The 13401-nt window shown below is 37.2% G+C and overlaps 1 protein-coding gene across 1 annotated transcript in view; it reads right to left on the bottom strand.

The window, feature by feature from the left end:
* Positions 1-13401, bottom strand: part of LOC105513303 (spermatogenesis-associated protein 16) — a gene marked incomplete at its 3' end in the record, with an annotated part of 232366 nt that overhangs the window by 25251 nt on the left and 193714 nt on the right. The window contains exon 6 of the mRNA XM_011944144.1: positions 8987-9134. Coding sequence (XP_011799534.1) covers positions 8987-9134 — 148 coding nt within the window. The remainder of the gene's footprint in view (positions 1-8986; positions 9135-13401) is intronic.

Here is a 13401-nt window from a genome sequence, read left to right as displayed (position 1 = left end):
GGCACATATATTCATATGTAACAAACCTGTATGTTCTGCACATGTATCCCATAACTTAAAGTAAAATTAAAAAAAGAGAAAAGAATGAATCATGCCTACAAGATCTAGAAAATAATCTCAAAAGTACAAATCTAAGAGTTATTGGCTTTAAAGAGGAAGTAGGGAGAGAGAGAGATTGAGGTAGAAGTTCTGCAAAATGGTAACAGAACTTTCCAAACCTAGAGAAAAATATCAATATTCAAGTACAAGGTTATAGAACACCAAGCAGATTTAACCCCAAGAAGACTACCTCAAGGCATTTAATAATCAAATTCCCAAAGGCCATGGATAAATAAAGGATTCTAAAAGCAGCAAGAGAATAGAAAGAAATAACATACAAAAGAGCTTTGACACATCTGGCAGCTGACTTCTCGGTGAAACCTAATAGGCCAGGTCCAAATAGCATGACATATTTAAAGTGCTGAAGGAAAAAGTATTTTACCCTAGAATAGTGTATCTGGTAAAAAATATCTTTCAAGCACGAAGGAGAAATTAAGACTTTCCCAGACAAACAAAAGCTGAGGGATTTCTTTTTCTCTTTTTTTCTTTTAATTTTCTTTATTATTATTTTTTTGAGACAGGGTCTTGCTCTGTCACCCGGGCTGGAGTTCAGTGGTGTGATCACAGCTCACTGCAGGCTTGACCTCCCAGTCTAAAGTGACCCTCCTACTCAGCCACCCAAGTAGCTGGGACTACAGATGTGCACCATCATGTCCAGCTAATTTTTAATTTTTTTGTAGTGATGGTGGTCTTGCTATGTTGTTTAGGCTGGTCTTGAACTCCTGGGTTCAAGTGATTCTCCCACCTCAGCCTTCAAAGTGTTGGAATTACAGGGGTGAGCCACTATGCCTAGCCAAGCTGAGGGATTTCATCAACACCAGACCTGTCTATTCATAGGACAGAATATTACACAGCAATGAAAATGAATAAACTAATGCTTTTTGCAACATGGAAGAAGTTCATAAACAAATTATTGAGCAAAAGAAGTCAGATACAAAAGAGCATCTACTCTATGATTTCATGTTTATAACATTTCAAAGCAGGCAAATTGAAGTCTAGAGTTTAGGAATAGATAGGTGGTAATGCTGTAAAGTAAAAAAGTAATTACTCTAAACTTTAGGACAGTAGTTACCTTGGTAGGGGGTAGGGAGTTGTTTGGGATTAAGAAAGGGCCAGCAAGGGATATCTGGAGAGCTGGTAAAATGTTTTCTGTTCTGACTTGATGTTTACTCCATAATAAATTAGTTAAGCTGCATTTAAAAATGGATTTTTATATGTGTGTGATACCATAAAATGTTTTAAAAAATAAAACTAGTAAAAGCGCCTGTAATCCCAGCACTTTGGGAGGCCGAGACGGGCGGATCACGAGGTCAGGAGATCGAGACCATCCTGGCTAACACGGTGAAACCCCGTCTCTACTAAAAATACAAAAACTAGCCGGGCGAGGTGGCGGGCGCCTGTAGTCCTAGCTACTCGGGAGGCTGAGGCAGGAGAATGGCGTAAACCCAGGAGGCGGAGCTTGCAGTGAGCTGAGATCTGGCCACTGCACTCCAGTCCGGGCGACAGAGCAAGACTCCGCCTCAAAAAAAAAAAAAAAAAACTAGTAAAAGCAATAAATAAATAAATAAATGGGTTGGATGGGGCTTTATTTTAGTTGTACAATACAGTGATTATTTGTAGACTATAAGATCATCAAGAAAATGCTAATGCTCATAAGGTGTAGATTATTGTGAGTCAAGTATTCGAGGAGAAATAAATAGGATTTAGATGCTGAATATGCAAAGAATAAAAGATAACTCTACAAAATAAAAAATTTGTAATTCTGTGCAACATTGACTTCAAAATTTTTTAAAATTCTCAATTTAAAATTGTTATATACTACTGAGAGTTCAGTCTTCAGGGATTTTAATGCTCGGCTGCATGATTTATTAGACTGCAGCACCTAATGATTAACTATATTGTTATAGAGAGGCTACATTAGAAAGCATAAGTAAAGTGATTCAGGAAAAATAAAGTGTTAACGGTTGAGCACTTACCTCACTCATATTGAGAACTCCCTCACCTGCTAAAATGAGTTCTGCTTGTTTGGAAATGGTCATGGGACTTTCTTATGTAGGCTGAGATAGTGGGGATGGGTAAGAACCTGAGAAACTGGTAAGACCATCAAGAATGACACTGGAAGAGACTCATCAATTCATGAGGGAATAAATTTAAAGGACATACCTGGAGAATTTTGAGTACGAAAGGAGATTGAGGGAAGCTGCCATGTGAATGTTCGTGTTTATGTACATGTGCATTTTACAAGGTTTTGCTGAGCATTACGGATACAATACTTACAATACCTGTTTAATTTCTACCACATACCCCATTACAACTGCCCTACCCTACCTCAACTCATGGGCTTTCTTGAGAGGCAGAAGGAAAAACTTACATTACTTCCACTTGTTTTTGGATTATTGACTGCTGTTTCTTTAAATGCAATCTACCTGCCTTCTTCAGTGAGATCCCCTAGGACAATATGCTAAGCAAGAGGTATTATAGTTTCAGGGATTTCAGGTGCAGTGGATGATGGAGACCAGAGGCAAACAGCACTATCACCTGCTAATGAAAAGGACAAGTGAACTGCTGGTTGAGAAGTGGTTACATGGAGGTGAACTCCATTAGATGGAGCAATGCCAGAGCACCACACTTCCCGTTGGGAAGGTCAACATTTTAATATTTTAAGAACAGAGAATTTAGCCCCATATGTGAGGGATTTCTTTACCTTGGGAATGATTTTCTGATTCTAAGAAGAATTCTGTGGCACAAATATTAGATGATTTATCATCTTATAACCAACCTGACTTTAACACTTTCATAAATATTGGGGATGAAGACTGTTTAATTCTATAACTTTTTCTATTTGAGAAAACTAGTTACAAAGAGGAAAATAGTTTGAAAACTCTTGATCATGATAAAATTACAATAATTTAAAGAAGAAAGAATAAAATGAGAAATGTTAACTTCATGTTTTAGAGACCATAAGAATGTATTATTCTTACTGGTAAATGATGACTGAACAAGAACAAGGTTATAAATTTCAATGTAAAGTTATTTTTAAAGGTCTATTTTAAAACAATATATTATTTATCCAAACATACATATTTACTCTTGGGATTCAAATTGCACTGGAAAGACAAAATATGACTCTATCCACCTATGTGTTAAAGTAATTGATATCTGATCCAGAAAACTTTTCTATTAAACATTACTAACCACAGATCCATTACTGATTATTTATTTACTTAGCAAATAAATCTTGATATTTTCATCAAGAGGAGACAGGATATGCTGATTGTATTACTTTATTATTATTAAAATACAACCATGCAAGAATAAGAACTATGCAGAATTACATTATTTCATTGGAATATATGAATAAAAATCTCAAGTCAAATCTTTATAAGTGAAAACATAAAAATTCTGGGGCTGGCAAATTATTATTTGTTTTATATACCCTGACTACTCTGTATTAATCAAGCCAGGTTTTTTTCTTAAATAATAAAAATGGATAGCTATACTGCTAAAAAAAATCAGTAATTTTTTTCTCCATGAAATATAATACAATACAGCTCTATTATAATATGACTTTAAGATTTTGGTGGGTTTTATTATATTCCTGAAACAGCAAAGGATGCACAGTAAGTTCCTGAGCATGTATAAACCTGGTTATTCTACAAGGCAGGTTTGAATTTTACCTCTCCCTCGTCAGTCTCATAGAAATTATATGGGTAATATAATCCTATACCTGCCACTGATGGTGAATGGATTTTCTCATGATAAATCACTGTAAAGTTAATATATAATGTGATTGGCTTATTCAATAAAATTTTTTAAAATTTAAACCTAAATACATTTCAGAATGAGTTAATTTTATGCTTTTCCCCCTTTGTGTCTGTTTTTCCTGGGGAAATCCCTGACATAGGTGACTGTGAATTGGGGGCTGACTGGAGAGAAAATACTGCCTGGAGGAGGTCCATTGTGACTACTCTTCCTGCTCATCACCAGCACCTCTGCCAGCTTGTGCTGGGCTCACGGCACTGTCACGTGACCAGGGAGCAATAAACTCAACACTATCTATGCTTGATGAAGGTGATCTAAAGTTGGGCAGAGTTTCTGAGTTGGAGGTTTTCTTGCCAGCCTTCACTGGGTGAATTAAATATGCTAGTCTCCAAGTTTTAATGATAATAATTACTTCTCCAGCAAAACTTTGATAGGTAGACTCTTCATCCAAAATCTTCAAGGTACAGATTGTACGACCTTCATCTGTTGATTATTTATTTAGATGACTTCCATAATTTAGAAATTCTTACATATAGCCTCCATTTCTCTTGCTGCAGTGAAAGCTTGATAATTGCATTTTATCTCTTGGAGCATCAGTATCTCTCAGGAAACATTATCTTTCTGTGGGTGGGTACAAACACATGTTTATGAAAACATCATCTGTAGCTGTCTGTGGAGAGGGGAGTGTGAGTTAGAAGAATAGATGTATGTACAAACACTGAGTATTTTTGAGGATGGAGTAGGCTGCATGTGGATGAGTGTTTATTTGATCGAGTTAGCAAGAACTTGTTGTATACACTGTAGTTGGAGTAGGAAGCTGCCTACTTGTTATGATACAGGGCAGATAAAGATGTTAAAAGTTACCAGATTTAACAAAGAAACTCCAAATCTCAGTGGTCTAAAGAGAGATAACTGTGTTTTTTGTTCATGTGGGTTTTCAGAGTGTTCGGAGGGTGACCATCTACACAGACATTCAGGAATCTAGCTTCTTTTGTTTTGCAGCCCCTTTCCATGCTTCTCTCTACTCAGCCAGTGGATGGGGAAAGACAGTTTTACATAGGGGGGCTTTATGGGCCAGCCCTGGATGTGACATATATTATATCTGTCCATTTTCCCTTGACCATTACTCAGTTAGAAATCTTCATCTAACTGGAAGGGAAGCTGGAAATGGATTCTAGATTTATGACCGAGGTAAAAAGAAAACAGTTTGGGCTGGGCACGGTGACTCATGCCTGTAATCTCAGCACTTTGGCAGGCCAAGGTGGGAGGATCATGAGGCCAGGAGATAGAGACTATCCTGGCCAACATGGTGAAACCCCGTCTCTACTAAAAATGCAAAAATTAGCTGGGTGTGGTGGCGTGCACCTGTAGTCCCAGCTACTTGGGAGGCTGAGGCAGGAGAATCGCTTGAACCCATGAGGCGGAGGTTGCAGTGAGCTGAGATCATGCCACTGCACTCCAGTCTGGTGACAGAGTGAGACTCCATCTCAAAATAAATAAATAAATAAATAAATAAATAAATAAATAAATAAATAAATAAATAAATAAAAAGTTTGGTAAACAACTAGCCAGTTTTTGCCATATTAAGTGGCAACAACCTCTATTCTCAAACTGCCCTATTTATCCTACCTAATTCTTTTAATTAGAGTCAGCCTTCTACTCCACAATTAGAGCTTTGGTCTTAGATGAAAATTATCTCTAGGAAAAGGGAAAAATATAGTCAAATATTCATGCTGAAGTATAAGTTACTAAAGTCAGATCCTTTCTTAGGAGCAGGTATAATCTCAGCACCACCTAGAGTACTGTGTAAATAAATGTTCACTGAATAAATAAATAGATGAACAACTGCCCCCACCCCCACCCCCACCCCAATCTCCATTGTAGATCGTCTTCTTGTCCTAAGGGTCCTGGCTTGCTGGGGCAGAGTAACATAGCCAGTTGAAGAGAGGGCCATGACGACTTCCAGTCTCCTCTGGAATGGAGGGGATTTATTGAGTAAGACTCAGAAAATGGCTGAGTTCACAAGTCAGCCGTCCAGCAGTAAGAGGAAATCTCAGATAGTGGCTCTAGTTTGGGCCAACTGGTATGGTAAGGGTGGTTGGTGTACATATGAAGAAGCAACTACACTAATAAACAGAATGGAGAATCCATGTAGGTGTCTTGAGTCACTTAATGGGCCACATAAATGAATCCATGAGGTCCTGTTCAAGACACCAGAGCTGATCTCAAGTAGCACCAGCCATCTGATAAGCAGCTGTACCAGCCTGCTACAGATTGAGAAGAGGGTGTCTCCCTCATGTGTTCACCGATCCTTCTGGACATGGGGTATGCTTGAGCTCTATAAAAGCTAAACCAGACCACAAGGAGAAGAAAAACCCATGAAAAGAAGAAGGAAACTGGTGAATGTGGTTAGATAGGTTCTAAAGATAGATTAATTTTAGAAACGACTGGATTATATGGAGTGCCCTGGGATGAGACACAATATATTTTGGCTCTGGGAAGAGCAAAGGAGAAAATAGGTAGGTAAAACCTATAGACTCTTATGTTTGCACACATCTGCTGTGTGACTGTCTAGTCATACTGGTTGCATGAATACATGTTACAATAAACAGTTGAATAAATTTTCATCAGGATAGAAGCTTCTTAAATTCTATCTACAAGGCTGATAATAGGAGGATGCAGTAGTTTGTTCTCATGCTGCTAATAAAGACATACACAAGACTAGATAATTTACAAAGGAAAGAGGTTTAATTGACTCACAGTTCCACTGGCTGGGGAGGCCTCACAATCATGGTGGAAGGCAAAGGAGGAAGAAAGTCACATCTTACATGGCAGCAGGCAAGAGAACTTGTGCAGGGGAACTCCCATTTATAAAACCATCAGATCTTGTGAGACTTATTTACTACCATGAGAATAGTATGGGGGAAACTGCCCCCATGATTCAATTGTCTCCACCTGGCCATGCCTTTGACATTTGGGGGTTATTACAATTCAAGATGAAATATGAGTGGAGATACAGCCAAAAGATACCAGAGGATTCTGGTTTTTGGAAACTGCCAAGAAAACAAAGTGTCTACTCTTCTAGGCCCTATCTCTCTTTATGTTGCTTACTTCTTAGCTATTACCTTTGGCTACTGATACAGCTCTAAATACCTCTCTGCATCTTCTGGGAGAAACATCCAGAGCTAAAAATAACACCTGACCTTTCCTCTTCCCATGCTGTGTGCCCTCAGCCACCTTGGAATTGCCTAGGGGAAAAACAGTTATACCTCCGAGACTGTGCACATATGGTTAGTAACACTTGTTTCACCATTATTCCAGCAATGGCTTTGGGGAAACCCTTTAATAATTTGCAACAGAGGTAAATAATGTCACCAATGCAGTAGCATTGTTTAGCCAAAGCGCAATTTCCACAGAGCAAAGAACTTTCTCAGTCTCAATGAAACTTAAATTCTAGACTCCTTTCTCTATCTCACGTTCCTCCTCCAGAAGCTGTCTTTTCTATCAAGATTCTCATATAGCACTAGCATACTCTAGCAGTTAGTAATTATAAAATAATAGAAACAATCATTAGTAACTTATAATTATCTTCTCTCCCAAAGTGTAAGATTCTTTAGCATGAATCGTCTTGCCAACAGATCATAATTCATCTTGATAACAGGTTTGATGGAATTACATGAGACATGAGTCTGGCTCATTAATGTTGTTATTGTTTTTAAACTCTTGGCAGTGGTGCTTCTGAACTATTAATTAATCTTCATGACTGCTCTGTGAAATAGGTTAAATATAACTAACTTTATTCTACCAGAAGAGAAATTGGCAAACTGGTGATCTCCTCAATGAATTTCTCTTCATTACCAATGGATCTGGGAGTGGAAATGCAAACAACTGCATCGGACTCATTTTTCCATAATGCTAGATAGATATGACTTTTATGTGCTGCTAGTGTATGCCCTCCAAAAAATCCTTTAAATACCCATAAGAGTAATGAATAATTTGTAGCAATTAACAAAAAATATGAGTTCAAACACTTTTTTTTTAACCTACTTTCTTATGAAATGCTCAATCAGCACAAATGGTTACTATGGCCTGTATTGTGCTTTCTTCTCTTCCCTTTCTCTGCCCTCAAATTACCATTGTTCCTTAGGGATTTACTATTCGGTCATCACTAGTGGGATTTATTTAACATCTTTCTTCTGAAGAGCAAGAGGGAATGTGGAGAAAAATATGAAATCCATAGGACCCACATTTAATGTTTTTGTCACATGAAAATAGTGTAGCTTGATGGCATGTTCATGGGTTCACATTCAAGGCCTGTCTAATTTGCTGTGCATCTTTGTAAAAGCTATGTGTCTTCTCTGGTTACTGTTTTCTTGTTCCTAAATGGGAAGCACCTTATCTCATAGATTATGGGAATAACAAGAGATAATGAATGTAGAGTGTCTGGCGCCTTAAGCGTGATCAATAATAGAGTACATTATTAACATTATACTTCAGCGACTCAGCCCCAAAGTTCTGAGAGAAGGGATGAAGGGGCCTGAATAGAAGGATGCGATATCAGGTGTATGCATTTAGAGATTTTCTTAACACGGGAGAACAAGTGATTTCCAAAGATGAAAAAAGGGAAAAAACATCATACCAGTGGTTGTGTCCTCTGTGGGACCCTTAGCTCTCCAGATCTCATTTGAATACCAGTGATTCAAGAGCATAAGGAGAGAAGGTTTGAGGTATGAGATAGATGGGGGAAAAAGTAGAAATAGTAGGGACTGGAAAAATAATCCATCAGCAGGAAAATACTATAATCATCTGATTATCCTTTACCAATAAAGGATAAAGGGAAAGATGACATTTTACCACAGGTCATTCCTCCATTTTTTCAAATGTTAGATTTTCTAGGTTTTACCCCTACTTCTTAAAATATAGAAAGAAAGTGCAAGAAATATTGTGCTGAACTATAAGGCTAGCCTTATTTAAAACCTTAAAAATTACTTTCCATTTCAAGTCATCAGATTAAAACAGTGTACTCCTAAAACAGAAGCAATAAACTAATAAACCAGAAAGAACCCTGTATTTGTTTTATTGGAAAGAAAATATCAGCTGATAACTTGAAGATATTGAATCTTACCTGTGTAGATATACTCTGCATATGCAGGATGAGTTTTTGTGAAAACATCTTTTACTTTTTCTATTTTATCAGCTCTTATTTTTGTCGCAAATGGTGTGTACATAACTGAGAAAGATTCAGCTCTGGTGATGGCCTCCTCAATCATGGCCTAAGATGAAACAAACAACCCATTTGACATCAATAACAATATATGACTTTTTAAGAATGTAAAAAATATAATTACCTTTATGGATGACTTAAAAATCTATATACTGTACTGCAAAGATAACATATTTTGGTCTTGAATATTCATTAGAACAAAATTTTAATTAGTTCTGGAAATACTATTTCATATTAAAAAAACCAATTAAATGAAGAAAGTTTGTAAACAGGCACCTCTAAACTGAGCTTGTTTTAAGATAAAAATATAAATTCTATTTCCTAAGGTGTCATTTTTTTTTACTTGATTTTAAAAGTCAAATTCTTAAGTCTGACATAATTAACTTACTCTTGAGCAGACATTAGTGAGCAATTTGTATGTGGAGAGATTTCTTTTAAAAAATAAAATAAATATCTAAAGAATATTCTGTAAATAGCACGGCAAACTAGACAGACGGTATTTTTTGTTTTCTTTTTCCAATACCTGGGAAAGCCTCTTGGAATTAAAAATATCCTTCCTCAGCTTCCTCCTAGAAAAGCTTCCCTTCCCTCCAGATCACAAGAGCAGTTTAAGATGGTTTTGGCTATTTAAGTTTCTTTACATTATTTTTGCTCATGTACCATTCTTGATAAAGCCCTGCCATCATCCTCAGCTTCCTGTTTTAAATAGGTCCATTACTATTTGTAACAGACCTAAAAGAAAGTTATGTGAAGTTTTAAGAGGAATTTATTCCTTTCCTACAACTTTTCCTTCTAATGAGGCTTGCACATTGAATAAAATGTGGAAGTGTCTATGGTTATCTCAGTTTTTTAATATGGCATAAAAGCATATTATAAAACAATCCATTTTTATTTATAGGAATGAAATTCTCCCAGACAAATAAGGTGCCAACAAACAATAAGGAAAAACAATAGATATAAGCTTTTCAACAGAGAAAAAACCATTTAACAAACAACAATTTACATTATTACCATCATAGTATTTTGAAAACAAGTTTTCCATTGATAATAAAAGCAACAAGGAGTTGATTTTAAACTGAGAAGTCTAAATAAACTTGTTCATTGCTTACTTCATTTCTTAGTGACTTCGAATGCCTCTATGATTATCTACATTGCTTGTAAAGGAGCAGCTTTGCAATAATTTTCTGGATGCAAAGGGTCTTCCTTTCTCTGAGATTAGCTTAAAAATTATGTAAAAATCAGTGGTGGACAAATTTCTGAATGAAATTCAACAAATTATTGGATAATTGAATGCTAGAACTTACATTGCCTTCAACATTGTCCTGTTCAGGTTCAAGGAACTGAATGGGGAACAGAAAATACATAGCAGTTCTTCTAAACCCAGAGCCAGCCAGCCCTCAGATGGAGTTAGTGATGGAGTGCATGGCAAATAAAGGAAGAGACCAGACAAGGAATTGCTGGATGTGGAGACCTGGATGCCAGCTTTGGAAGGCTACTGGGGATAATGCAGGCAGCAGGTCTGGGATTCAGAGTTGTGGATTAGGAACTCAAATAAGGTGTTTAGGCACCAAGTATTAGTCCTTCAGCAAAAATGAAGATCCTTTATACTTAGGAGGAAGAATAATTCCTCCAGTTTGGTGCTTACCTATGTTCACTGCTGGAACTGATTCTGGGATGGCCTGTACAGACCATCAGGCGTGTGGTTGCACAGGCATGTGTGCAGTGATGTGCCAAGGACAAAAGCTGCTCTAGACCTCAGTTCTAAGGTCATGGCTGACTTTACTGCCTTTGTAAGCTGTTGGTTCCTCTATCAGTCTCCTAGGGTTGCTACAACAAAGTACCACTGACTGAGTGGCTTAAACAACAGAAATCTATTTTCTCACAATTCTGGAGATGGGAAGTCCAAGACTGTGGTGTCAGCAGGGTTGGTTTCTTCTGAGGGTCTCTCTACTTGGCTTGTAGATGGCTGTCTTTCCCCGTGTCTTCACATGGTCATTCCTCTGTGTGTGTGTGTGTGCATGTGTGTTTGTGTATGTTCCAATTTTCTCTTTTTATAAGCATGCACTCATGTTGGATTAGGGTTCACTCTAAAGCCCTCTTTTTAATGTAATTACCTGTTTAAAGATTCTATCTCCAACTGTGGCTGAGTGTGGGCTAATGGAATATAGTCTCACTATGAGGTACTAGGGGTTAGGACTTCAACAGATGAATTTTGGAGGCATACAATTTAGCCCATAACACTTTCTAACTCATAAACAGCTTTCTGATGGTCTCTGAATATCTTGCTGAAGGGTATTTTGCTTTAATTTCTGGATTAAAAAATTTAGCAAAGGTACCTAATCCTCCAGTTTGCTTCCAGAAAGACATTAGCAATATCCTAGTCAGGCCAGGATAGAAGAAAACACTCTCTCCACCCCATTTCTTTTCCAACTGCTGGCAACTTAAGTGACTGCTGGCAGGGTAGCTTGGCGAAGCCATCTCACAGTGGGGATGGTAAGACTCATGCCCAAGAACCTACACCAGCTTTTTAAAAAGTAGCAGAAGTGTAGGTTTTCATGTGGCAGCTTGATCTGCTCGTTGAAGGATCTGTACTCTTGGCTTAATGCTCAAGGCGTTGCCTTTGGGCTTTAACAGGGCTCTCACTCAGGAGGGTATGCGCTGGAGAGTGGCCTCCCTCTTTCTCCACTGAGAACCAATAGAGATGGGTTCTTCCATGGATTCTGCTCTCCAACCTGAAGATGATGGGTAAGGAAGTGGGTGAGTAAATAGAGAGAGTATGTAATTTACAAATAGAAATTGTATTCTCCATGGAGATGTTTCTTAAAGGAAATTATCATAGCCCCAGGAAGAAATAGTATAACACAGAGTAGACATGAGAATACAGATGACCTTTGCACCGGATCCTGAAACATCCTTTTGTGTTTTAATGTACTAATATTTCTTATTCTTCTAGAGAGAGACAATCTTGAGGCTGTGAGCCTATCCTACATTTTGCTGTTGTAAAGAAATAGAGTAATATAACATATACATAACATATATAACATACATATATTTTAGCACTATTGATACTGAATAGCATTATTGAATAACTAATTAGTGAAATAATCTAGAAAAAACTTAGCCTTTGTATTTAATTAAAATAGTAGGTTTTTTTTGACTGTTTGTGTTTAGACACCAAAGATTAAATTTTCATTTTGTGATGATAATAATTTTGCAATTTAGAGTTGGACTTGTCTTTTTAAAGAGTCTGATATGTGTAAATTAAAAAATTATACTTAAAAACTAGAATGATTTGATATAATCATAGACATTAAAATATAAAAGATAGATTTTAATTTGCTTTTTATAATCAAAGATTTTCCTTGATTTTGCAAATAAAGGAAGAGACCAGACAAGGAATTTCTGGTTGTAAAAAATAAGCTATAATTAAAATGGAAGCAGATTTCAAATGATACTTCTTAATTTAACATAAATATTCTGTAATTGAATCATTCTTTCTGGACCTGTGAACTTCTCTGATGTCAGTAAATGTTGCACGTGTGCAGAGAATGGAGAAAACAATCAGTCCTTGTGCCCTATTGTTAAATGTACATTGCTGTTAATTATGCTTTCTCTGCTGTTACTCAAAAATAAGCTCTGAAATTAAGTGTTTACATTTGGGAGTTCATAACTCTCTATTGTTACTCTCACATTTATCAAGTTTTAAAGCCAAGTTACAAAAGCCAAGAGTGTATGTGGGCAGCTCATTTTCTCTACAAACAGTAACTTATAATAATTTCTCCTTGTACTGTAGCTAAGTAAAAAGAACCCCTTGCTACCTTAGAAATCAACTTGTCCAGGATGACTGTACAAGAGAGACCACTGGAGAGAAAGGAGAGATATTCCATCCAGAGGAAAAGAAAAGCAATAAAAGTAGAGGGAAACATGACCAGCAAAAAAGAAAGAAACAAAATTTGTCTCCCTCATCTAAACTCAAGAGGGCCGATTCTTCCTGGTAAAATTTTAAGAGCACTCAACCTAGCCAGAATTAAGCTGGCAGAAACTATAAACCTCAAACATTTTTGGGATGGTAGAATTATGAAACTTTCTTTTCTTTCTGTTCTTTTTTTCCTTCCTTCCTCCCCTCTCCTCCCCTCCCCTCACCTCTCATCCTCTCTTTCTTTCCTTCTTTCTTTTTTTTCTTTTTTTTTTTTAAACAGAGTCTCTCTTTGTCACCCAGGCAGGAGTGCAGTGGCGCGATCTCGGCTCACTGCAAGCTCCGCCTCCCAGGTTCACGCCATTCTCCTGCCTCAGCCTCCGGAGTAGCTGGGACTACA

This window comes from Colobus angolensis, unplaced genomic scaffold, assembly GCF_000951035.1.
Source record: "Colobus angolensis palliatus isolate OR3802 unplaced genomic scaffold, Cang.pa_1.0 Scaffold228, whole genome shotgun sequence".
In the NCBI taxonomy this organism is placed as follows: domain Eukaryota; kingdom Metazoa; phylum Chordata; class Mammalia; order Primates; family Cercopithecidae; genus Colobus; species Colobus angolensis.
This window is presented reverse-complemented; position numbering and strand designations above follow the sequence as displayed.